At 34.0% G+C, this 25,694-nt stretch overlaps 4 protein-coding genes across 7 annotated transcripts in view; 2 read left to right on the top strand and 2 right to left on the bottom strand.

Moving 5' to 3' along the window:
- Window positions 1-4,789, bottom strand: part of Pka-R1 (protein kinase, cAMP-dependent, regulatory subunit type 1) — an 87,948-nt gene extending 83,159 nt beyond the window's left edge. Inside the window, exon 1 of one of the 2 annotated variants that reach the window (XM_065359201.1) lies at window positions 4,321-4,789. In XM_065359201.1, coding sequence (XP_065215273.1) covers window positions 4,321-4,485 — 165 coding nt within the window. In that variant the 5' untranslated portion in view covers window positions 4,486-4,789. Of the gene's footprint in view, window positions 1-880; window positions 1,223-4,320 lie in introns of those variants that run through there. The other variant, XM_065359202.1, reaches the window with a different exon arrangement.
- Window positions 4,790-6,729: 1,940 nt separating this feature from the next.
- On the top strand, window positions 6,730-9,188 carry LOC135841965 (regulation of nuclear pre-mRNA domain-containing protein 1B). The gene is made up of 6 exons (XM_065359203.1): window positions 6,730-7,049; window positions 7,267-7,506; window positions 7,813-8,036; window positions 8,120-8,219; window positions 8,306-8,481; window positions 8,556-9,188. Exons 1-6 carry the CDS (start codon window positions 6,899-6,901, stop codon window positions 8,703-8,705), a joined length of 1,041 nt encoding a protein of 346 aa, XP_065215275.1. The 5' UTR covers window positions 6,730-6,898; the 3' UTR covers window positions 8,706-9,188.
- Window positions 9,189-9,361: 173 nt separating this feature from the next.
- Oseg2 (intraflagellar transport protein Oseg2) lies at window positions 9,362-17,367 on the bottom strand. Its single transcript, XM_065356216.1, has 30 exons — window positions 17,186-17,367; window positions 16,978-17,121; window positions 16,779-16,891; window positions 16,510-16,695; window positions 16,329-16,416; window positions 16,028-16,245; window positions 15,765-15,932; window positions 15,339-15,683; window positions 15,138-15,256; window positions 14,877-15,055; window positions 14,661-14,804; window positions 14,281-14,578; window positions 14,060-14,206; window positions 13,774-13,954; window positions 13,491-13,693; window positions 13,258-13,415; window positions 13,025-13,169; window positions 12,756-12,946; window positions 12,497-12,679; window positions 12,275-12,421; window positions 11,994-12,148; window positions 11,719-11,899; window positions 11,442-11,633; window positions 11,232-11,349; window positions 10,994-11,138; window positions 10,705-10,909; window positions 10,455-10,628; window positions 10,168-10,374; window positions 9,864-10,088; window positions 9,362-9,794 (listed from the first exon to the last, which is right to left on the bottom strand). The coding sequence occupies exons 1-30, from the start codon at window positions 17,222-17,224 to the stop codon at window positions 9,498-9,500; spliced, it is 5,295 nt and encodes a 1,764-aa protein (XP_065212288.1). The 5' UTR covers window positions 17,225-17,367; the 3' UTR covers window positions 9,362-9,497.
- Window positions 17,368-17,885: 518 nt separating this feature from the next.
- Window positions 17,886-25,259, top strand: LOC135838944 (uncharacterized). 3 transcript variants are annotated; one of them, XM_065354772.1, is made up of 18 exons: window positions 17,886-18,094; window positions 18,184-18,297; window positions 18,375-18,521; window positions 18,590-20,470; window positions 20,554-20,756; window positions 20,827-20,909; window positions 21,260-21,412; window positions 21,503-21,582; window positions 21,667-21,916; window positions 22,006-22,140; window positions 22,210-22,346; window positions 22,430-22,591; window positions 22,805-22,944; window positions 23,021-23,165; window positions 23,257-23,453; window positions 23,534-23,686; window positions 23,799-23,970; window positions 24,053-25,259. In XM_065354772.1, the coding sequence occupies exons 1-18, from the start codon at window positions 18,044-18,046 to the stop codon at window positions 24,170-24,172; spliced, it is 4,323 nt and encodes a 1,440-aa protein (XP_065210844.1). In that variant the 5' UTR covers window positions 17,886-18,043; the 3' UTR covers window positions 24,173-25,259. The 3 variants fall into 3 exon arrangements, with proteins under 3 accessions (XP_065210844.1, XP_065210843.1, XP_065210842.1); XM_065354771.1 differs by having other exon boundaries at window positions 18,184-18,312; window positions 21,506-21,582; XM_065354770.1 differs by having other exon boundaries at window positions 18,184-18,312.
- Window positions 25,260-25,694: the final 435 nt, after the last annotated feature.

The following is a 25,694-nucleotide window of genomic DNA, read 5'->3' as shown; positions in this document are numbered from 1 at the left end:
ATAATCACAAGCACGACCTCCTAATAATAATAATCTGAAATACCAGCATCAGTCACTAAAGAAGCATTATCCATCCTAATAAATTAGAAAATTACACCCTCACATCGGTGAGGCGGAATTTTTTTTTTTTAAAGACGGAAAAAACACTTTAAACAAATTTTTGCAACTTTCAAACGATTTTACACGAGTATAAAGCACAAAATAAATATTTAACCGCCGTCTAGTTATTTAAAATTCTTCATTTTTCGAAACGTAATCTACATTTCGACGTGAAACTTTCTGTAAATTAATATAAAATAAAGATACGGAGGCACGAAGGAGTTAAATTTTTGAAGAAGAATTTATAATTATTTCGTATAAAATATTTCATTTCCTACGCGATATTCATTTCATACGAAATTCAAATTTGATAAACTTGACGAGAAATTTATGTGTTTTAATATTTCATCTTTATTTAAAATATTCAAAACTATTTAGAACATTGAATCACGCTTTTAATTTGAATTTAATGTGAATTTTATACGCATCCGAAATATATACCCTTTCTTCATTAATAATCTTATCACCGAGTTACTTTGGTGTAGATGTTTTTAACTCGAACTCGAGGAAAATCATCGTTTAGACTTGCATTATTAAGATGAATGGTATTTCGCCATTGCTTCGTTTTAAAATGAAAAGCGTGATTTAAATACTTTCATTCGTTATGCAATTTGATTAATATATTTCCGTCCTAAAATATATCAACTGATAAAAAATTTTATCATTTAATTTTATATTTTTTTATCTATTACTAATGGTTTTTTTAAAAAAAAGGAATCATATTCGTCTAATTCTAAATTTACTGAAAATAACTACGTGGACATGTAGAAAAAATTCTTACCTCGGACATTTTGTATCAATTATTTGTTATTTTCTTAAAACATAATCCACTTAGAATACTGATAAGGAGAGATAATTCAGCAAATGCAACGCGTACTGTGTATATTATTCCATAACAAAAATATTAAAAACAAGAAAAACACTCTCATAAACACATTTAATAACGAAACGATTTAAAATAAAAAATAAAAAAAAATTAATTGTTGACCATTTTTTTAAAAAATTTGCGAATTCTTTTATCAATTCGCATAAAAATACGTAAACCAAAACACAATTTTGCGCGGCAACGTTACTCAAACAACTTACACCGAATGGAAAACCTCGCAATGAAACCACCTTCCAATTGAAAGTACGCTGTTGGTCCGACGCATTCAAGGATGCAGAGTCGTCGCCGTGAATCGCGAACAGGCAACCGACAACCGTTCGGTGTTACGAACGATATTTCGCAGTTTAACATAGTTACCAAAGTCCCGCTCTTTTTTGCCTTTTCTTTAATAATCTAATGAATGAAATTCGTAAACGTTTCTGAATGGAAAATATTGCCGCAATTTTTCCAACGAAAAATAATTATAGTCGTTTAACGTTTCGATAAAAAAAATTCGTAAATTCATAGCTGACGGCAAATCATGACTAAGTTTGATGATTTAAATTTCATCAAACGCACAACTCGTGACATATTGACAGAAATTGTGTCGAATAAAATAACACTTATATGTCGTACCTTTTCCCTTACGGACGAGCTTCATCGTGTAGAAAGTAAAAACCAAAAAAAAAAAAAAAAATGGGAACGGTGACGACGCTGGTGGTATCTCAGAACAAGAACAACGTTTCATAAAATATTATATCATAATTTTCGTTTAAAACACGCAAACACCTGATGAAAAATCCGCTGTCTCCATAGGCTATAAATTTCAGTTTCACTCATTTCTTACTTTTTTCTAGATAAATTAATGAAATAATGAAGCAAATTTTCTTCAAATAGTAGGTAAGTTAAATCAAATTTAAGATCGGAATGAAAAAAATTTGTATTTTGATTGACAATACTGCAGATGCAGAATGAGGTTATTAGATACATTTGCATTTTTTTTCAATGTGCAAGCGTATCTACCATGTCACAAGTAGTACTTCTTGAAATTATGATATGTTTCGTCTTAACACTGATTTGAGTCATTCATCAGAATAAGTGCAGCAAGGTAGGATTAAGTATTTTTGTTCAATATAATTCGTTGCCTTAGTTGCAAAGTAGCGTATGTCCATCTGTTCACTTGATACCTCGTGTAAAAGTGCCTTCAATGTGGAGCGTCATCTATTGGGTTTTAGTGTTCAACCAATACGTAGATATGCTGGCGGCATGTCTCTGACATAGCTACCCATTGGTTGAACACTTAAAACCCAATAGATGACGCTCCAGATTGAAGGCACTTTTACACGAGGTATCAAGTGAACAGATGGACATACGCTACTTTGCAACTAAGGCAACGAATTGATCTAAAAGAAAAAGAGAAAATGATTGTAGAAAAGTCGATTAGGAGGTGGACTATTTCATAACTAAAAAACAAATAATTTTCAAAAAATTTTGCGATTCAAATGTCAAAGCCAGAAAGCCACCAATTCCACCGAACGTCGCGTCGTTGAAAGTTGAAACATCATATTTCGTTTCCTCAAAAATTAAACTTTAATCAAAATGTTCAATTTTGAATTTTGAAAGATGGACTTTTGTTTATTTAAAAATCATATTAATGCTATAAACTGCTATTCCAATACAAAATTCTCCTACGGTTTTAGTCGAAAATTTGCCAATTTAAAACCTTATACAAATCCGTCTGTTTAGAATAATTCGGAATTTTAGACTAGAAATGATTAAAGAAAAATTATAAAAGCGACAGTTGACCAAATTCGAACGATATTGCGCGAACGAGAAAAATGTAAACAAGAAAATTTTTGTTTACTTTTTTGGTGCACGAGAGTTATAAAACAACGTTAAGTAAATGTGATTCTGACGAGCTTAATGTTGTCCTTTTTTCAAGCGCAATTCTTTAGTGGAAAATGATAAATGTTGAACATGGGACTTTCATTATTGTAAAATATGCTGTATGGGATGAAGATTTTAAAAAGTAACGAATACTGATGAAAGTTACTTGCATTGTAATTCATAATTTGTACAAGCGTAATATTAACAGTGATTTTTAGATCAAATGGAATAAGTTATTTTTAAAAAAAACTTGATACAAAATGCTGTGGAACGAATTTTTTTGCTTGCTGACAAGCAGGGATGGAAAGCTGAAAGATGAAACTTTTGGCTTTAGTTACTTTTAGCTTTCAAAAATCTCAAACTGCCTCAGCTTTCAGCTTTTCAATTTTTTTTTTTTTTAATGAGGTGGATAGAAAGGAAAATGGAAATTCACAACCACAACGAAAAAAAAACACGAGAAAACTGAAACTTGAGAAAAGTAAAATGTGAAAATCAAAAAAGAACTCAAAACAGAAACTGAACCAAATGAATTTGTAATAAAGCTTTTGGCTAGAGCTTTTAGCTTTCAAAAATGAAAAATCCCAAACTTCCTCAGCTTTCAGCTTTTACTTTTTAGCTTTCAGCTAGCTTTCCATCCCTGCTGACTGTTAGCAAGGGAAGGGAATACCCAAGGCACGCAAATGAGCACAAAGTACCAACAGGAATCCGTATCGTGCGTGTTTGCACCCCCACCCTAAATGAATCGCCGTTCGAATTTGGTCAATTCAAGAAAACTTTGGTTTGTTGTTTTACCAATTTGGAAATTCAAAGCAGAGGCACTAATACTCATATTTCAGAAAAAGAAACATACATTTCGACATCGACTAAAAAATCGAAAAGCTATTGCTAACAGCATTAAAAAGTTGAAAACAAAAGATAGTTTCATTTTGATTGCTTCATTAAATAATACTACCATAATACAGAGACATAAAGATAATAACATTTATCATTAAAACCAGCTCCACAAATGATTAAGCGTCGAGTACAAAAATTACGCGAGGATTTATTAACACTTAGCGGTAAGACTGAAAGATTTAACCAAAATACAGTATAACAGTGAACATAATGAACTCAATCGAACTTCTATTTTTTTCACACTTCATACAAATCAAAATACTAGAAATTTCCTTCTGCATAGTTTGATTATAACAGCGATTCTCTGACCAAACCAAACTTCATCTAATACTTTAAAAAAGGGAATAAGTAATTCAGGATGTTCAAGTGAAAATAACTTCAATTTACTTTAATCTCACAATCAAGTGTTGTAAGAACTCTGATTTCTTTGTTATAAATGTGATTATATTGATTTCCAATTTAGAAAAAGTCAAAGGTAATGATTTGAAAATATGCACGTACGTGACGGCAGTTGACCTTATTTAATGATTCTCAATGTAGTAGCTTCTAGCAATCAAAAACTTGAGTTTACTCACCCTTTCCAGTTTTTGAAAGTACATTCGCAGAAAAGTGACAGGATTGTCTGGTTTGCTGACACATAGCTGGACGATACAATCCTTCAGCAATTGTTGAATATTATACTTATGAACGTATTCTTCGCATTCGCGAAAACTCTGTTCCTCGTCGAATGCTGAAGCCATTGCACGACAGAAAAGGCTGAACTTTTAATAACTAACGAGTTGAATTGTTGAGAAAATGACTATTATCAAGAGTAAATTCTGAATGTTACCAAATTTCCGTAATAGAACACCAAATTCACAAGCGAATTTTAAGCCGAAAAATCAAGAGGCGGAAACAACTATTGAAAAAAGTTATTAATTGAACAGTGCGTGAACCGATTATGTACTAAGCATCAATTTGCAATATTGTAATTATTAATTAATAAGTGAAGTAGTTAATTTTTTAATTTAATTTCATATCGTTATCAGCAATTGAAAAATCAACCAACCCAATTTTACACAACTCTGAATTACATTTTGTTCAGTGATGCACTATAAAAAAAATTAAAGTCATGGAGTTTTTTTCAGAAATTATTATTGTAGAATCGTATGTAGATTAAATTAAATTCATGCGATCCTCCGAGAGAATAAAAGAATAAAAAGTGGAATCGAAAATCATTGTTATAAGTAGTGTTGTTTTTTTTTATAATTAATTAATTTTCGATGGATGACGGAAGAGACTTCAATCAACTTTTGAAAATTTGATAACACTGTGTAGCGAAAATACCTACCTTGTTTGACCTATTAGTATTTGCACGCTGATTGGTTCTCAGAAATATTTCTATATTCTGATTGGTTCCAAAAGGGAATATAATATAGTTTTGAAAAAATATCATAGGTTCGCAATGGTTCGCATATTTTCTAATAATTTTCAAAATAAATTATTTTCGTTCTTCCCCTCGCCACCCTCGCACATCATCGCACTACAAAATCAAAAAATCTGTTATTGTTAATTTGTTATAGTAGAAAATTATAACCGGAAAGAGGAGGTATGTTCGGATAAGCTCGGAATACTTTCGTTCGACTTGGTATTTTTTACAACAACTTAAAGCTTAAGCTTAAAAGTTAAAGTTCGTTTGTTCGTTCTTCGTTGAATAGAAATACAGGTGGCGATGGTGGCCCAAAAATTAAGTCCCACTTGCGTTTACTAGTGGTTCACATTGTTCACAATAAACCTCCGGATGTTCTCCTTCAATAAGAAAAACTATGCAACCAATACTCCTTTAGAAAGTGCCAAAGTGGTAACTTCAGTTTCCATTTCCAAAGGTGTATTGGTTGCATAGTTTTTCTTATTGAAGGAAGGAGAACATACGGAGGTTTATGTGAACCACTTACAGTAAACGCAAGCGGGACTTGACTAGTAACTTTTGGGCCACCCGTACACAGTATTACGTATTACGTAAGTGAATTTTCTAATTGCAATTGAATTTGAAATAATTTTCTCATTTTGCTCCTGAATGAAGTTCAAAAAACACGTCGGTAGAAAAAAACAAAAATATACAAATTAATGTCAATTGAAAATTAATACATATGTATACGCTTCAGCTTGATCTGAACTTGATGTTCTTCTGATGTTCGAAAACCATCCCTCGAAGATGTTTTTTCTTTCGAAACATTTCTTCGAAATTAAAACCATCTACACATCACAAAATCGATTTAAAATTTTAGTTTTTCATTTCAACAATTCCACTGGGCCACTGGCACTGGCTTCAAAAATGAATAAAAAAAATTATGTAATTTGAGTTTAATCGCGAGCTGGCAGCATCTTACGATGATAATACTTAATTGACAAGTTCTACATACATTAATTAATTTAATTAAAGTAAAACTCTTTTTTTCAGCCAGTGCTAACTTCGAAAGTTCGAAATGAAGAAAATGCATTGAAATCATTTTGAAATTATTTTCGATAACTTGAAATCGAAACCGGAGGAATTTTTCTGAAAACCTTTCATGATGATGTGATGTGGTAATTTTATGAAAATGAAGGACTAATTAGTAATTAGGTACTGCACGAGCGAAGCGATGAATGTGAGAGCGAACATTTTTCGAAAAAATGTGTCCAAAAACGAAAAAACGTTCATTTTTGCATTTTTCATTTTAAAAATTTAAAATTTAGCCCGCAAAGGTGGCGATGGCCCCTTTCGCTTCGCCTCGCCACCACGTCTCATCTCTGATATCTCTCATTCTCATCTCACTCTCTCAGCACTTCAATGCTGATTGCTATATTCAATATTGCTAATTGCTCTACCTCAGCAGCCGCATCAGCTCAGTGAAGCTGTGCTCACTAGCACGATGTTGTTGTTTTGAAGTCAACCGAAGGCATTCCGAGCGTATCCGAACGTCTCCGAACGTACCTTACCTCCTCTTTCCGCTTATAATTTGCTGCTATTGTTATCTTCTTGCATCAAATTTTTATTCTTGGTTCTTTCTCGCAAAAGGGTTCTTGATTTTTGATAATTAATTGTGAAATGAATTTGGTTTAGAGTGTTCGTGGTGGTTAATTTACGTATCGCATGCTGAATTATTGAACCATCTTTGAAGAAGTGCTTCATTCATGGCTGGATTTACAGAATCTTCATTATCAAAAAAATTGGAAGATTTGAATGCCTCTCAGCAAAGCATTGAAACTCTGTCATTATGGTTAATTCATCACCGAAAACATTACAGTACTATTGTGAAAACGTGGATGAGAGAATTGATCGGCGGTAAGATATTTCATTGTTATAACATACTTTGGTTTCTATGTACAGTAGGTAAAGGTATACAGATGACCGTGCAACGTCATATCGTTAACCAATATATTTTCAAGTTCTTTCTTGTAATGGTTTTATTTGTAATCGTTCTTGCTTCTAAAATTACAAGAAATGAGCTTTGCGAATAGAAATAAATATTACTCATGGCGTTTTGTTTTCTTCTTTTTAGCCGAAGAAAGCCGACAGCTGACTTTGATGTATCTAGCGAATGATGTTATCCAGAATAGCAAAAAGAAAGGACCAGAATATGGAAAACAATTCGGCACCGTTTTGAAAAAAGCTTTCGAAATAATGGGCGGAGATTCTTGCAGCGAAAAAACTCGCAAAAGTTTGACTCGTCTTTTAAATATATGGGAAGAAAGAGGAGTGTATTCGAAAGAATTGATAGACGAATTTAAAAATGCACTAGGTAGTGTATTTTTTCTTTCACTTTCTCATTATTCTGCGATTTGTTTACTTTCAGTCAATAAATTTCTCTTTATTATTGTATTTTTTTCCTCGTTTTCAACGTGTTATATTACAATTCAACAAAATTATTTTCACTTGTATTCCTGATTTTCTTATCGAAGGTTCATCAATACGTTAAAACGATGAAATCTTATAAAGTATTGTTCTCACTGATAAAACTTGAAGGCTCTAGCATTACGTTGTAGATTAACACTAAATTATCATATGATTTTGTACATATTGAAATTGTGTTGCTTTTCTGTCGAAGGTGTTGGCAAAAGGAAAAGCAAAAGTCGAGATACTTCACCGCCGAAGAAGAAGGTAAAAGTTAAAGAAACTAAACCCAAACCAGTCAACATTGAAAAAGAACCGCAACAACAAACGTATATTAAAGAGGATAAAGATGGTTCGAAAGAGTTACATGTCACTTTATCTCCTGCTACGGATGTAATTGATCCACCAGAGCCGGAGGAACTGATCAAAGCGTTAATGGTACGTTCTGCATTTCACTTAATTTTTTACTTGTATTTTCACTATTGAGAAACATCGGTTTACAAATTGAGTTTGCTTTACAGGATCTTGAAAATTCTGCTTCAAGTGATGCTACAGTTCGAGAAAAAATTGCCAATTTGCCCCCGGAAGTTTCCGAAATAAATTTACTGTCCAGATTGGAAGGTATGGAAAAAATTAATTTTGTTATGTTTCGTTCAGTATACAGTATGAAATTAAATGACATTTATTTTATTTATTTATTATTACAGATAGAAGAATGGCCGAAACGTTATTACGGCAAGTGAACGAGGCTATTACGTTACTGTCGGATTATAATTCAAGGCTTGTAAACGAGATGAGTGAACGAAAAAAGGTAGCTAGTTTGCTGAGAGATTTCATTCAATCCCAAAGGGGTTTATTAATACAAGCCGAGAACAGATTACAGGTAAGAAATAACTTCGGAAGTTTAATTTCAATTACTGCGTAACGTTGAAATAATACGTTTCGAATTAATTTCAGGAATGTAAAGAGAAGTTCAAGAAAATATATCAAGTACGAAACGAAGTTAAAAATAGACTGCAGAATTTACCTGATTTACAACAGTTGCCCAACGTTACTGGAGGATTAGCACCTTTACCATCTGTTGGAGATTTATTCAACGTTTCTTAAAATGTGGGTGCTTATATTCACACGTATCGTACCACCTCCCTTCTATTGTCTGTTGTAGTATTAATCGCCGATTCACGTGAAGAACAATCTTCTGGAAAACTGTTGTAAATTCGCGGTGTAATATTGTTTTTTTCTATTCCTGTTTACTTCGCTTCTTATCTATCTGTTCTTTGAATAATCGTGTTTATTCTATTTAAGAATACTTTTCAAACTGCACACCTTCTATAGTACTGCAGGCAGCGCTAGGAACTTGTAAATTTTTCGTAGTATTAAAATCTCATTTGCGGATGAATGAGTGTATTTTTTCAAGAGGTTTAAAATGCAAGATTCGCTTAATTTAAGAACTGCTTGAGTACATTTCATTCTGAATGAAATTATTTTATAGAGGCTTTTGCGTTAAATTATTTTTAACTATTGAAGTTTATATCATGACCATGTACTATATAGTTGATGATAATAATAATAATTTATAATATGAAATAATTAGTATTGTTCATTTCATAGATAGAAATCTCAGCCAAGTGTTTTGATAAATTGAAATAAAAAAGGGAATGAACCCACAGATTACCTTCAAAAAATTGGTATGGTATTCACAACCAAACTTCGTCGGAAAATTATATTCACATTTCATATTAATGTAGAAAAGAAGACTTCAAGACGTTCAAATATTTTTTATTTTTATTTGTTTCACAAAATGTAGTTGACTAAATATCTTTGTTCAATTTTTTCTCCGTTACAAAGTAGTTCTAAAGCTCGTCTTGGTGAGACGAACGATTTAAAACAAGTATTAATTTATTGAAACGAGAATGCAGGTGGAGTTCCGCACCACTCGTAAATGAAATTAATAGCGTCTGTTAATGAAGCCGAAGTAGATACATTTTTAACTGCCATCATTAACTTAACCCATTCATCTTTGATGGCCAAATGTTTACCTTTCTTGAACTCCACCATTCCTCCTTTCATTGTTCCCCCATACACAGCCAGAACAGGCCAACCCGTTACAATACAAGCAGGGTATACCGCATCCGGGCCTTTTTGGGGACATTTTAAAGATGCTTCGAATATTCCTCGATCATCCACTGGTAAAGACTGAAATTAAAACATCATAGATTAGAAAATGTGAAAAGTATGTTTTACTTTTTCGTGCAGTGAACATACTTGATCTAAATTCCTGTTCATCGAAACGGTAAGCACCCATTCTTTTACTTCTTCATTTTGAGTAGAATCTAGAAATGGTTTTTCTGGAATTGGCACTTCTATTGGAAAATCGGTCACTTCTAAGTCCGAGTGATCGACTAATTCCCCATTATTTTCTTCGATAGCCTCGTACAAATCGAGATAATGATTCAAGAATACAAATGCTTCTGATTCGTGCCCTACGGACTAAATGAAGGAAATTTTTTACGACACTGTACAAATTATTAAACGATTTACAAGCAAAGCAAAATATTCTTTAAAATACCCTGGCAGTAACTCCAGCTTCAAAGTAAGCTTTATCGGCGGGTATAATATCGGTGTATCGAAGTAAAGCTATTGAAATTTTCAAGATGGTAGGAGTCAATGATGGGATATTTTTACACGCACATCTTAACGCATAATAGTGACTAATTAATAACAGTGTTTCGAATTCTTTATAAATTGCGTCGCGAGTCGAGGACAGTGCTTCGGTCTGAAACGAAATTTTAAAAACTTTCGATGACAGTCTTCGGATAGATAGGTAAGTACATTATGTACCATAACTTGACCTACCAAATTGAATAGAACAGTTCGCAAGCGAGCCCAGTGTATGTAGGATTCAGCTGAATCCAAATTACGACTGCTAAACGTATTCAAAACGATACGTCTATACAAGTTGTAATTTTGAGGATATGCCGGTGTTCCATATTTATAATATAATTCGGCCGCCTCCAGACTTTTATTTTCCTACAACATGAAAATAAATTTAGTGCTATGTTAATCTTTAATGTAGGTAAAATTAGTTTACAACGTTAGGAAATACTTTGATCAAATTGGCTGCATATAATCCAACGTATTTGTGTAAAACTTGATCACCGTGTGGTTTAGCCATTTCTAAGCATCTGGAGTATTGTCCTTGAGAGCACAACAAGTCCAAAGCTTCGATGATATCCACATCAGCCAACTGCTCCGTGCGACCTTCTTTTTTCAAGGATTCTTTGTATCGGGATGTGATATAAGATTCGAAACTATCATTGATAAAGGGATCGAATTTGAAGCTCAGACAACAACGTGGATATAAAATTGAAAATCCTTGTAAATACACTTCTCACCTGGGATCCAGTTCTGCAGCGACTTTTCTCGCTTTTACCCAGTCATCTGCATCAATAAAACTATCGATAGATTCTTTGACTAGATCTGCCGCCAGATACACTTGAGCTGCAATGTTATGTTGGTTCAGTTCTGTCAATTTTGGACCTAAGACGTTCGTATTTTCAGGGTTATTAAAATAGGTAGGTACAAGAATTTGTCAAATGATCAAGAAATTCAAGGGTACATAAATTTAATTACCGATTATTTTAGCAAAATGAACAGATTCTGGCCCTTCGAGATATTTTACAATTAATCTGGCAGATTCCATGAGTGCTTTGTTGAATATTTCCGGGTCTCTACTTTTTGAATTTACTATCTAAAAGCAGTATAGGTAAAAATATAGTAACGTTGATTCACATTTAAAAATTATTACGAGATGAGATGTATAGGCACTAGGCAGGCACCTACTTTGACGTAACAATCGACAGCAGTTTGAAATTCTCCATTTTGTTCCCACTGTCGAGCCTGAATCATCAGACTATTTATATCTCGAAATATTTTAGAACCAACTTCTTTTTGATACTCTGATTGTAAGGCATTCAAATGCCCAGGGAGATATTCACGACATATTCGAAGAGCTTCTATCCACAATCCATTTTCCTTTTAAAAAAAATAGTCTAGAATTAAAAATTAAGTAGGTAGATACATTTTTTAGGTGATAATTTTTCACCTATATTATACTTACTTTATACAAGGATATTATCATTTCTGGTTTATGAGCTCGTAATAATAATGATTCGAATCGGGAATAATTTTTGGCTTGAAATTCTTCCTTCGCTTGTTCAACTAGTACTTCGATCATGGCACTGTCGTCAAATGCTTCAGCCACTCTTTCAGCGCTTTCCCAGTCTTTATTATGAATATACCTACAAAGTATAGGTAGTCATTGTTTTACAAATAGGAATCGATTTAAAAAATAATAACAGTAATAATAATCACGCGAAATTAAAAATATTTTACATTAAAACCGCCTCTTTTGGTTTATTAGCCTTTATAAATTCTTCTTCGGCTTGTTTAAACTTTCCTTCGTCTTCCAACAACATGGCATATTTGTAATGAATATCTGGTAATTTTTGTTGTGCACTCGTACTGGCTAAATCGAAAGCAAAATCGAACTGAAAAAATTCACAAATAAAATTTATCACTCAAATAGGTACGAGTCGATAGAGATACCTATAAGTATATCTGATTGTGAGCATAAGCATAAAAATCTTTCCACTGCCCAAAAATTGATCTCTTACTTGATAGCTATCGCAAGCGTGATCAATACATGCATCCAGTAAATTCAATTTAGCTAATAATTTTACAGCTGATTCGCCTCCTAGCGACTTTGCCCATAAGAATGCAACCTGCTCTCCCGCTTGATCACCTCCCGCGTTTTTAGCAACCTTTAAATAACATTATTATTCGATTGGTTAAAATATTTAAAATAGGAAAACACGAAATTATGGAAAACTGCATACTCTGTAGGCATCTTCCCACATGTCTATCGACCTGTACATTTTCACCGCCAATTTCCATTCTCCTCCTTCGATGTAATGTTGCTCAGCTCCTTTATAATTACTTTCTTGTTCGCATTGTTGAGCTAGGTGAAGGTGAGTTGTGCCTACCAAATCACTATGATGCTCTTTGACCAATCTCATCATCTGAAATGAATGCATTGAGTTGAGTAGGTACTTCATCTTCTGAGATCGGTAAAGAGGTACTTGCTAGATAGTTCACCTGATCATACTGTCGATTACTTTTATACATGCTGATTGCGAGATCAGGTTGTTTTAGGGTGATATAGAGTTTTTCTGCTTCCAAAAATTTACCCATTTGTTCCAAAGTTTTACCTTTATCGATTAATAAGTTGATTCCTTCTTCATTGATTTCATATTTGCTACATAAGGCGTATGCTTTTTCCCAGTCTCCTAAATGCGTATGCAAGAAATTTGCTTTGTAAGTGCGAAAGGTTATCTACTCATGCGCCGTTAGGAAAAAATACGAACCCGCTTCTGTGTACATTTCTATTGCATCTTTATACATTTCGACTCCAACAAATAATTGTTCGGCGGTTTTGAAATCTTTTATATTGGTAAAATGTTTGGCTAGTTGGACGTAATGTTTAGCTACCGATTTTTTATCGTCGATAACCTTGAGGAATGAAATAAAAACACCGAAACACGATAAGGACATATACCTACTAACTTGAGAAAAATGAGCAAATTAATGTTATAGGTACTTGAATTATTTGAACAGCTTTCTTCCATTGTCTGGCACCCACAGCAGCGTCTAAAGCTTTTACAGTTTTACCCGCTTCGATATAATGATTAATAGCAGCATCCAGTTGTTTATGAGAGACTAAATAGTCGCCCCATTCTTCCTCTAATAATACGACTTCTGGAAAGGGATTTATTTTCAGGTAATTTGAATTTTCAAGGAGTTGGGGAAAAAATGCATAATTAATGCACAGACCTTTCGGCGATACGAATTTAGCTAATTCTACCGCTTTTATGTAAATATGACCTTTTCTGTAGCATTCTAAAGCTTTAGAAGGCTTTTGAACTAATTCATAGAGTTCGCCGGCTAGTTGGTATTGTTCCGATTTCATTAATGATGAGATTACTTTCATGATCACGTCATCTTTCTCTAATAGTTCAGGATTTCTTTGGACTAACCTATAAGAGTTAATTTACATTAAAAAAAAATATTTCTAAGACAATCAAACACAATTGTTTTAAACCCCTGTATTACGTACTTGGCAGCATGAGCCGATAAACCAGCTTTCAAGTATAGATTCAACGCAGCTGTGAAGTCTCCGTCTTGTTCATGAAGTAAAGCAGCCTTTTCTTCTTGTTGCGTAGACAGTAACCATTTCATGCGTTCCGTTCTTAATGCGGCTGCATTTTGGTAATTTTTGGATTCGGCTAAGGCGACCGCTATTCAAAAAATTTCATTAACAAAATAGGTAAGAATAGGCAGTTCTCATTATTCGGTAAAAAAATCACAATAAGTAGGTATAGGTACTTTATAATTTCATTTACCTTCGTCCCACTTGTGAAAAGATTTGTACATATCCAAAGCTTTATTGAGTTCATTTTGTTCTAAATATATTGCCTCAGCTGTTTTCAGTTGTCTATTTAAAATTGCCATCCTGGCCCATACTTCTGGGCAGTCGAAACCATCGCCACCTTTAATATAACAGTATTGTCATAGAGAAAAATCAGATCAATATTTACATTAATTAATATGCATAGGTACCTACCATTTTGTTTAGCATAATCTTCGGCAATTTGTAAAGTAACTCTGAGAAAATGAGCCCTAGAAATGTCCCCCAATGCCGCATAACATCTTTCGGCTACCTTTAAATTATGCAGCTGTAATGCTATTTCAGCTAAATTTTGCCACATTCCTTCAGCTTCCGGACAATCGGCAACTTCTTGTAAATTTTCTAAAAATAAGACAGCTCTTCCAAAATCGCTATCGTGCACTGCGGTGCCAAATTCCACTAAACCTTCGTCGAGTTCGTATCCGTATTGATGGGTTCCTTCTTGGGTGAGTATCTACGAGACGAAAATTACCTATTTACTTTCCTTACGCGAAAATATGTGTAAATATTTTTATCATAACTGATATGATATGTACTTCAGTTTTCCCATCCGCTCTGATGATATCCATAATTTCGCCTTTTATGGGGAAAATACTGAGCCTATCAGGAGTGTCTATGTTATACCAGACGCAAGCATTATTGCGAGATTGCGCAACCACTACATCACTTCCAGGTACCCACTGTAAAATATATTCGTTCATCAAATACACGTCAAAAATAAAATTATTTAAAAAATCACGTTATTTACGAACTTGAACGAAAGTACAGTAAGTGAGAATAGAGTGACTTTCTGTTGATCGGGTGTCAAGAAGTGTTAATCTCATTTTTTTATCGCGAAATAATAATTTGTGCCCGGTTTCATTCAGCTCGAGCCAATCGATTTTGGAATCATGAGCAATCTGCATAATTGGAACGCCGAATACCAAATCCACTGAAAAAAAAAGTATAAATTTGTCTAGTAAGGTTTCAAACAGACGCCTACCTACGCATGCCTATGTTTCTTCGAAACTCACCAACGCATATAGTTTTTAAATCCAGAAGGTATGCTAGCTTTTTGTTATCTTCGGCGGAATTTGGTTGTTTACGCTCGTTTAAACGCACACTAATGAGATGAGGGTTCATGAATTCAGTTCTAATTAAAAAAATAAAAAAATAAATAAAAAATACAATCAAACGGATGAAAAAAAAATGATTAAAAAAAATCTTATACCTACCTAACATGAGTGAGAATTTCGTTATTGCCGTACTCAACTAATGTCAATTCACCGGCGTTGAAAATTAAGCAAACATTTTGGTTATTGAAATAAAATCTTTCGGTATGGCTGGAATGAGGCCATGGGACTTCGCTTAACAACTTATTTAAAATGTCCCCTAATAATAAAGTATCTGAAGTTCGAGCCACGACATATCGATCACCTCCCATAATACGGACGTCATTAATCTCCAATCCTAGTTCAGATTTGAGGGTTAAACTGCCCTCGTTTGGATCCGTTGATTTAACTAAAACTTGACTTGGTCCGACGTAAGTCATCTCGAATTTATTTTTCCATACGGTTTTCCTAATCATAAATACGCAATTAAAATTTGAAAAAAAAGTGAATGTAGGTATCAAGTAATGATTAATAAAATAAATAACGAACTTCAAAATTGACTCGAATAAAATGAGAGCACCACAAAGTGAACCACAGACAACACGAGAACCATCTCTTCGCCAACTCAAACCAGTCACGGAATATAAATTTTTCAATTCCTTTACCGCACCTTCTTCCCATGTTTGTCGAGCTGTGCTCCAAATAAACAATCTCAATCTGAAAATTGACATTAACAAGCATTTTACACGAATAAACTACCTACTTTATGTATTCCGATACCCAATTTGTTATTAGGGTACCTTACTACCTACCTATTGAAGCTGCCAACAACCACAGCTTGGCCACTAGGACTTGAACATGCCACACTGAATTCTTTTTCATCAAAAGAAGGGTCTGAATAATCGAAATTCTTATGAACTCGGCCATCTTTTCCAAACACGGATATAATTTGATCCGAACCACTGGCAAAGATATAATTTGTTGGCCAAGCTAACGCATAAGGTGGCACATTGTGCGTCGATACACGTCCCTAAATAACAAACAAAAACAACAGTTAGCTAAGGAGCAAAAAACTCATGTGAAAACATCTACCTACAAAGTTCACCTACTTACCTGTTGTTCAATCGTGGAATCGTCAGTCACAAAATATCGTATAATGCTGCCATCCGCATGCCCAGATAAAAATCCAGTACCACGATTACTATTCATAAACAGAAATTTTCAGTGAGATTGAATTAGGTATAGCCGAGAAAAATTAAATGAGATAGGTAGCCGCAAAATAAGTAAAGCTTACTTAGCAGCAAGAGAAACTACATAAGATCCAGTTGAATATAGAGTCTGGGACTTATTCGATTTCAAATGAGCTGCTCTGATTTTTCCATCCGCTAATCCGTGTATAATAGGCCCTTCAGTTAACCAAATTAAACAAGTGACCGAAGCTTGTTGCGGGAACTTATTACAGATTACTTTTTTGTCGCCCCTAATAAAAACTTCTATGTAAGCTATAGCGATATAAATTCTCTAGTGTTCCTACATACGTGTAATATGTATTGATTCATTTACCATGACTCCCCCAATCTGTACACAAAAATTATATTATCAGTTTGTCCAACAGCAATTTTAACAGAATCAGGTGAAAAAGCAAGGCCCTTCACTGAATAACTTTTTCTTGAATTCTGAAACAAAACAATTACCATTAAAGCTAGGTACCTATAGTGTTTTGAAGAAGTAAGACAATACAGAGGTTTCCATTGTATCACACCTTCGAATCTGCAGGTTTGGTGGGGAACTTATCCTTTTTTTCACCATTTTCACTGAATAAATACACAATTCTTTCATTATTACAAACCGCCAATTTCGAATTATTCGGAGACCAAGCAACTGCCAATATTTTTGAAGTGTCTTCCTACGAAAATACGAAAATTTGGTAAAAACTTCAAATAATAATTATTCCTGATTAAAAATCTTACCTTAGCTTCAATAACAGTAGATAAATATTTCAATTGCATTTTGAAACAGATGAATTAAACACGATTTATACATCATACATTCATAAAAGAAATGTTATTTCGGCGTGATAAGTAAGTTTCCATGGTGATGAATTAGTGTCGAAACACGATTGTGTTGATTAGTAGGTACGTAGGTAAAAATGAAAAGATAACAGTCTGTATTTTCAAATTCAAAATGTATACTACTATTACTAGGGGTGTTCGAGTGCTTTCCAGCAATTACAGAAAACGTAAAAAATTTTTTTTATAGTTTTTTATAAAATTGTATTGGTGAGTCTATCATGAGCGCTCAAAGTCAAATCAAAACCCCTAATTTTTCATGTTCTTTGCAAATTTAATTATTGTATTTCTATAGCGCTGTGTAGGGTGCTCGAACATACTGTTCTATTACTGTTCATTATCATTTTCTATATTCTCATGATCTTTCAGTCAGTTCAGTTCAGTCGTCTTCACTCTTCAGACAAGGAAAAAATTAATTTAAAATAAAAATTTTAAAAGACGTGAAGTTTCGTTCCGACTCCGAGTTTTGACGTTTGGTTGGCGGCTTTATATATGACGTCATCGTAGAAACTCTTGCTGTCATTTGACTATTTGACATTGTAAAAAAAATTCATTCATGATTTCTCTCCTTTTTTTTTGTATGCGACATGAACGCTTCGCCGTTAGTTCACGTTTCAAACAGAAGAAATTTTTGCTTGCAGTTTTTCTGTTTATCGGCTTGTTAATTTTTCGTATATTCGGTATTTTTAAGTAGTTTACGTGTATAAAATTCATAAAATTCAAATTCAGAGATGACTGATATGTGATATAATATAAAAAATGTGGGGCATCAAGAACAGTTCGAAAGTAACTCGTTTCCTGACTCCGGAGGTATATCTCATGTTTATGTATCAAGTCTAGTATTAATTTATGATTATCTATCATTAAATTTAATAATAAACATTAATGCGTAATTTCAGACCAAAATCGGCCGTAACAAATCCAACCATGTTGTGTTGTCGATGAAATGCTTGAAAATAAGCCGCTTCCATGCAGTGATACGATTTATAGACAATATTCCTTTCATTAAAGATGTTAGTGTAGCTGAAGTAAGATCTTGTAGTGTATGTTTCGTTTGAATGAGTTACTTTATTAATCTTTTTTTGTTCAGACGAGCGAATGGGGTGTTTTTATCAATAAAGTGGCCATATTGAAGCACCGTTGGTGTGAGTTGAAACTGGGAGATATTGTTGCTTTTGGCGCGCCGACAGTTGAAGAAAAAGGCTGCATAACAGAGATTGTAGATGTCGATCCGGAGGTACGGAAAATGTCTTGAAACGTTGTTTAAAGTTGTTCACACTTTATCGCTCCGTTTATTTGTAACAGGAAAATAATCAGCCCGCCGATTTGAGTGACATTCCTACGCAAGCTCCAGCTCCGATGCCAGTTGCATCTAATTCTCAAGAAACTATTTTCGACCTCACAGCTGATGAGATAGTCAATGAAGAACCTATACCGCCTTCTCCAGCTAAGCATAAAGATGCATCTGTTTGTATTTTGTCGTCGGATGAAGACGACGAAGTGATATTTTCATCTCCTACTCGCTTGACGGTCGAATTTACTCCCAAGGAAAAAGAACCCAAAACTATGATAGACATAACATCTACCATGAATGGTTTATTAAAGCCACCCGTGATAATGCCACCGCCACCAGCTCCAGCACCGGTCACTCCTCCGAGACCACCATCCGATTGTATTGAAAATCAGTTGGCTGTCGCGGTAGGACAAACTGAATCACAGAATTCGTCACCGATGCTTTACGAAGATGTAAAACCAGTCAAATCTTTAATAAAACAAGAATTCTTCGAGGATACGCAAGAGTTACGTAATGTGTTGAATTACTCGATGCCGGATGAAATAATTTCACTGGATTCGGACGAAGAAGATTTCCCATCTTCACAACTACTAAACACTAGTCAAGTGATGGATATTCCCGATTATTCGTCGACTTTCAGTTTGATGTACGAATTAAAATCAGAAGTGCCGTCTGACGACGAAGATATAAAATTCATCTGTAGCGATGCGTGGTACGGCCCGTTATCTCAAACCACCGAAGATGTCAAGCCAGGATTGAGTAAAGGATCGCGAAAATTCGACCCGGTTTTGGAAAATGCGGATGATACTTCCTTAGATATGGAGGTATCACTCGATGAAGTTGACGAATCGTCGCTAGAGAAAACTGTCGATGCATCACACGATGAAATCGACAACGTTGGATCTCCGTTTGTTCCTATAGCATCGAGCAGCAAACCCTTAGAAAAACAAAGAAATGAACCTCGTAAAATCGCAGTAATATCGCCTCAACCTAGGCCGAAGAAAAGGAGGCCCGGAGATGGTGACGAGTATAAAAAGAAAAGAAAACACAGTCGTGAATCTTCTGACTCAGTACGTGAGCAACTCCCGATAACTGAACGATCTTCCAAGACTAAATCTCCGTCAAGAAAACATAGCTCCGGCCAATCTTCGTCTTCATCGTCCAAAAAAGAAAAGAGGGAAAAAATTAAAGAATTGTATAAAGACCGACCCGCCCAGCCAGAAAAGGTCGTCAGAGAACATAAAGTAACACCAAAAGTCAAGAAGACCGATAAAAATCGAGGATTTTTCTTAACGGAATTAGATACGAGTTCGTCTGTGTCTGCATCTTCATCTAGTCCCTCAGGAACTGCTAACAAAATTGGAACTGAAGTTGAACCGTCAACGTCGAGTAAAATTGTAGAAAGTAAACTTGAGCCTGGCGGAGTTGACAAAGAACGCTGCAAAAGTGAATCTGATGATAATGTAGTTACCAAAGAACGCGCCGAAAGCGTTCTTAAACGTGAAATTCCTCTTAGTTTAAAAATAACTACAGTTCCTTCTGGAAACAATTCTAGTAAAATTGCATTTAGTCCTACAGCAGATATGAGTTCATTAAAAACTCTGCTTCCTAAATTACCGATCATTAGTTCCTTAAAAATTGCTGGTAAATCCATTTTGAAAAAGCCAGTGGCAACAAAATCAATGTACCAAAAAGAAAATCATCATTCTGGCCGGTCGAAAAAAGTGAAATTTGCCGATAAAATTATTAGCGGTTGCAAGGAAATAGACGTCGATTACGAAGTATCAAATATATCGCAGTACAAGAAATATGAAATCTTGATTCGTAAATGTTCCATTGAATTTGACCAAGCCCTCACAACGGTACTAAGTTGGAATGTGAAATGGCTGCAGGTAAAGTTTCTTTCATTACAAATATTAGTTTGCGTTTTTCTCATGGTTGGTACAATTTGCTGAAAATAATGTCGTAATTTTAGGAGCAACAAAAACACGTGGAACCGCCTCCACTGTATCCAGCCGTGTATCAGAATAATAGCGTTTCGGATGCTGTTGAGAAGTACAAGGAGGAACTTAAATATTCAATGTTCCATTTGATTTGGAAAAACATATTTGCCAATTGGAACATGCCAAATAATGATGATTTCCCTTCAACTCAAGTTCCTGGGGGCAGACCAGCTTCGTACGTAGAATTTTTCTCGGCCGTGGATTTATTTTTTTGAATTTTTCGTGGAACTTGTAACTTTTTGCAGGAATTGTTACGTTTTCGAGATACAGAAATGTGAGGGATCTTCAAAAGATTCGCAGATTTCACTTTTTACGATATACGCGAAAAGTAAGATTTTATTTTCTTTATAATCATTCAGAACCTTCCGGTTTTTGAATGTAATTTTGATAGGCAGAAAAATATCAAAATACAATTTTTCACTTGCCGCAGTTCATTTTTGAACTGTGGAATTAGTAGAAAATATTATGTATCTGTTGAGAGAATCATCAACCACCGAGTTCCTTATCTCATTTGTTCTCAAAGATGAAAGAAATCAACTTCAGCTGGCAGCTGGGAAATCTTTTATTTTCGATATACTTCTAACGTCAATTCGTCCACTCGAACCTACCTCAAAAAGAAAATTAACAATTCAAATACGCGTTTTTTATTGCGTTTAAAGCTCTATTCGTAACTTTCAGGGGAACTTCTTTTTTTCGAAGCACCTGATCCGGCAATTTGTGTTGGAAAATTGGCTATAATGAATTTCGCAGTCATAAAACCGCCATCAGAAAGCATTATAAAAACAATGGCGTTCGCATACATTCAATCATATAATAGGTGCACCGACGAAGGTACGTGATTAGCAATTTTATGATCGGGATTTTACCATCCTTAATCGACAACTCGTCGTTGAAATTTCTTATGTATTGTTTTGTTTTCAGCAGGTCGCGTTTTCGATCAGGTTGTTTTGAAAATCTACGCTAAACCGTTCCGTATTGTTCCCGGGGAAGTGAGATTGAAAGTCAGTATTATGTGACTTGTATGCAGGTTCAAAATGTATTTCAAGTTTGAATAATCGATGATTTTTTTTGCTGTTCTTCGTTAGGTATTGAATTACGCTAGGCAGCTACTGAAGCAGTTCCAAGCTCTCGGCATGACTAGGAGTTGTCCAATTATCAAACCGATGTGTGATGTAAATTTTCACGATTACTTAAATTCAACGAACATCGGAGAAAGTAAATCAAAACCAGTGAGATTCGCGCGTCTTTTGGATCCGGCACAAAAAAAAGCTGTCATCACATCGTTAAATTGTTTCACTAAAGATTCTTCACTTAGCATTGTCGATGGTCCTTGCGGTAACTATTGATATCTAGACTCTTTAATTTATTGTTCTAATTTTTGATTAAAATTCTAAATGTGGTTTGTTTCTTTTTGTTCTTCCCAGGTACTGGTAAAACACAAGTTATTGTTAGTACACTACACGAATTGTTTGGTTCTAATGAAAACAAAGATGCGAAAGTGTTAGTGATAACAGTAAACGATAAATTAGCTGATGATTTAGTTTATCGAATGTGTAAAGGTATTTCATATTTTCTCACGAATTCATTACTGCGGTTACTATTGTTAAATTCCTATTTTTTTGTCTTAGATACTTTCGATAAAAACGTTTTACGATTTGGTTTTTGCGGCGGCCTAAATAACAGCGTAAAGCACTGTGCTTTGGATTCGAAAATAGAAGAAATCCTGAAAAACGAAGGGAAAGATCTAATCAACATCGAAGACGAAGTTAGCATTTGAAAAAAAAATTGTTTCTCAAGTGATAATTCGCTTAAATTTTAATTGTTGTTGTTTTTTTTCAAATTCTTTAGATAAAAATACTTAGAGCCCTTAGCAATAAGCTGTCAACAGAAGAAAAACTGTTAGCCGAAGGCAACCCGTTAGCAGAAGGAAAAAAGTCGACGGAAAGAAAACGCAAGCTTGAAGATTTGAACGGAAGAATGCGACAATGCGAAAGAGAAATTGAGCAATTGGTGCGTGCTTCGTATATTCATCATTAATCATTTTAATTAAATAGCAGTTAGGCCTAATTGAATATCAACGTCAAGTTAACCGACCGTTCGTCTCGCTAGAAAGTTTTTTGAGGATTTGGACGATATTTCAAATGCAATTCAGATTTTTTTTAAAAAAATCGAGCTAAAAATGTCGTCGAACTTTCTCCTTAGTTTGTAAAAATTTGATTACAGGGCCATGAAAATTCGAAAATGGTGAGTCACATGAAATTTCAAATCGCTAAAGGTAAGGCGATAGATGCGGCCAATGTCGTCGTAACATCTTTTGGAACCTGCTGGTCTTCAAACTTCGAAAATAATTTTGTACCGAATAAGTAAGCACTCAACTTAAATTATTGAATGAAATCATCATCTAACTTAGTTCATAATTGATACATTTTTCATTTGTAGTTCGAACAAAGGTGATATTAATGAATTTAAGATTTGCATTATCGACGATGCAAATTTTCTCGATGAAAATTCAATGCTGATACCACAATTGCTGCAAGTGAAACATTTAATTTTGGTTGGTGATAGGAAAGTTCGATCTTATCCGGTTCGTATGAAAATCAAGTCTAAATTTTTTCTTCGGTCTCTACCTTTTTTTGGAATTCACTTAAAACTGAATGTGAACGTTTTATTCGCAGAATGGGCCGTACCACAAAATCCTGCATTATTTCAATTTAAATAATAAGGATTTTATTACAAATTTGGACGAAGATCATCGGATGTTCCCGGAGGTGTCGCAGTGGGTTCGGGAATACTTTAATTTGAATACAGATTTAAAAGTACCGATAAGAAAAAGGAGAATCAAGTTGAAACCTTTTTTGATCATTGATCATATGTAAGTTCGATTTTGAATTCAAAGTGTTAATTATAGGGCGACTATGTAACACTGTCTAACGCTGGTGAATCTTTGTTCAGTTCCAGCCAAGTAGTCAATTATCAAGCAGTTTTGTGTGAGAAATTGGCGAAATGTATTTTAGATCTGGATTCTGAAAAAATGAATTTCGGCGTGAGCGTGATGGTCCCCACAAACTTGGATAAAGAAAACCTACGTTCGATGTTGAATACAAGGTTTGTTGGGTTATAATTTTGAAAATCTGTCCTTCATTTTTTTTACTACGTATGTCGTATAGGTAAATGATAATACTCACTCGTATTGTTGTGTTTGTTTTCAATTGTATAGTAATATCCAAAGTCGAATACGAGTCGATTTTTTCGATGGATTTTCTACTCGGGAAAATGACGTCATAGTGTTATGTCTCCCGGCTTCGAAAATATTTGACGAATGGTTGTACATCGCACTGACGAGAGCAAAAATGACGCTCATTATTTGCGGCGATTTTGAAGCAATTGAAGTAACTATAACTGAATGAATTTTATACGTCGTTGTATTTTTCGTCAGTCTGTATTCTAATGAATGTTTCGTTTTTGTTCTAGGCTGCGCCATCGATCGTTTCACTATTAAATTATGCCAAAAAAGAAAAGATTTATTTTCCGCTGAAAGCGAATGCGGATCAGATTTCTTCGGAAGAGTTGAAAGGTATTTTGGCTTTATGACGTGGAATTATTTTCCATAGTACTTAGCTTGCTCGTAACTCTACTTGAGTCATTGAGTGATCGAAAAGTAATGATAGGTACCTCGTAACACTTTTGGAAGACTGATTATAAAAAGTTTAGTCATTATTTTTTGTGTTATTCATTGTGATTTTTGTGGTGAGTATGTTTACCTACATTTTCGTTTCGTACTTTTTTTTGTCTTTTTTTCATTTTTTCCTCTTTTTTTACAATTTGTACGAATATTGTAATTTTTATATATTTTAAAATTATTTTTTATTATGTCGTTGTAAAAACGCTCGCTATATACTAGAAGTAGTGAACCAGTTACAATGGATTACTTACTGTGTTGGCGTAGTTTAATATACTACGCTTATTTTTTAATGTATAAGACTGGTCTCATTATTAATAGGTACCAATATTATTTTGTATTGTGTCGGTATGTACTAAGAATCATCCTTAAAAATTTTATTCTGATGTTTTCTCCGAGAATTGGTCGCCATTTTTATACAAGAAATGTCTATTGGACGTGTTTCAAAAAGAATCTCCCACTGTTGTCATTCTTTCATTAACAGAAAAATATTGCAAGTTTTTCATAATTTTGTTTCTGTTTTCTTTGGGCGTGAGTAAAAAATGAAAATATTTTATTTCAAGATTCTACATATAAATGATTTGGGTGCTATTGCGTTATTGTTTGTACCTCATAATTATGTTTTCGTTTCTTTTCATAGATTAAACAAAAAACAATTGATTTTATATTATTGACATGTTATCAGAACAGAAGTGATGACTATAATTTTATTTTTAAAACGTGAATTTGGTTTTTTCGTGCCTATTTGAGTCGTTTTTATTTTTATTTTCGAGTTTAAGATTTTTACTAGACGTTATATTTTTCTATCGTAGCTGCATTTAGAAGCCATGTTATTTTATTTTTATCACCCTTTATTGAACCTATGCGCTTGGATTTTTTTTTTAATGAAAATGTTACCATCGATTAGAGTTGTTTTGAATGGGTGTCTCTTTCGTGTACTCATACTTATTTTTATGTACTTTTTTAATTTTATTAATTAAAGTGTGTTTTTTTCCTCGATACTTACGTTTCTTTATTGATTTTTTAAAAACAAACTTATTCTGAAAATTGTCGACAATTTTTTCTGTTTGTTTATGATTTGAATTGTTGGAAAACGTACCTATCTACTTTCCAACAAATTCATTTTTTTGAACGTGGAAAAAGCTGAAACATTTTGAACTACTTATCAGAATAAATTCATCAAATTCTTCTATCCTGATAAACGATTAAGAGATGAAAAAATGACGTTATCAAAACTTTGGTTAAACTCATCTGATTTTGATTTTAGATAAGTAGAAACAAAATGTAAGAACATAGTAGCTAAATCGTAGCTGGTATAATTTGGCTGAAAAGCTCGTGAAAATATTCATTCCCAATAAAGATGAAACATGGTAAACGTCTGCAAAAATTTATAACGTGCGAATCATTGCATTTCTGTGAGTCAAACGTCCAAAT

Source organism: Planococcus citri, chromosome 3, assembly GCF_950023065.1.
Source record: "Planococcus citri chromosome 3, ihPlaCitr1.1, whole genome shotgun sequence".
NCBI lineage: Eukaryota > Metazoa > Arthropoda > Insecta > Hemiptera > Pseudococcidae > Planococcus > Planococcus citri.
The sequence above is the reverse complement of the archived record's forward strand: the minus strand, read 5'-3'. Positions and strand labels throughout refer to the sequence as shown.

What these genes read in the sequence shown, in the direction of transcription:
- LOC135841965 (XM_065359203.1), top strand. Translation starts at nt 6,899, where the DNA reads ATGGCTGGATTTACAGAATCTTCATTATCAAAAAAATTGGAAGATTTG. An exon ending in CGAATTTAAAAATGCACTAG is followed by an intron (nt 7,507 to 7,812) that starts GTAGTGTATTTT and finishes TTTCTGTCGAAG; the next exon opens with GTGTTGGCAAAAGGAAAAGC. An exon ending in AACTGATCAAAGCGTTAATG is followed by an intron (nt 8,037 to 8,119) that starts GTACGTTCTGCA and finishes TTTGCTTTACAG; the next exon opens with GATCTTGAAAATTCTGCTTC.
- Oseg2 (XM_065356216.1), bottom strand. Translation starts at nt 17,224, where the DNA reads ATGCAATTGAAATATTTATCTACTGTTATTGAAGCTAAG. An exon ending in CCAAACCTGCAGATTCGAAG is followed by an intron (nt 16,892 to 16,977) that starts GTGTGATACAAT and finishes GTTTTGTTTCAG; the next exon opens with AATTCAAGAAAAAGTTATTC. An exon ending in TACAGATTGGGGGAGTCATG is followed by an intron (nt 16,696 to 16,778) that starts GTAAATGAATCA and finishes AGTTTTTATTAG; the next exon opens with GGGCGACAAAAAAGTAATCT.
- LOC135838944 (XM_065354770.1), top strand. Translation starts at nt 18,044, where the DNA reads ATGTGGGGCATCAAGAACAGTTCGAAAGTAACTCGTTTCCTGACTCCG. An exon ending in TTTTACGATATACGCGAAAA is followed by an intron (nt 20,910 to 21,259) that starts GTAAGATTTTAT and finishes CGTAACTTTCAG; the next exon opens with GGGAACTTCTTTTTTTCGAA. An exon ending in AAAGAGAAATTGAGCAATTG is followed by an intron (nt 22,592 to 22,804) that starts GTGCGTGCTTCG and finishes ATTTGATTACAG; the next exon opens with GGCCATGAAAATTCGAAAAT.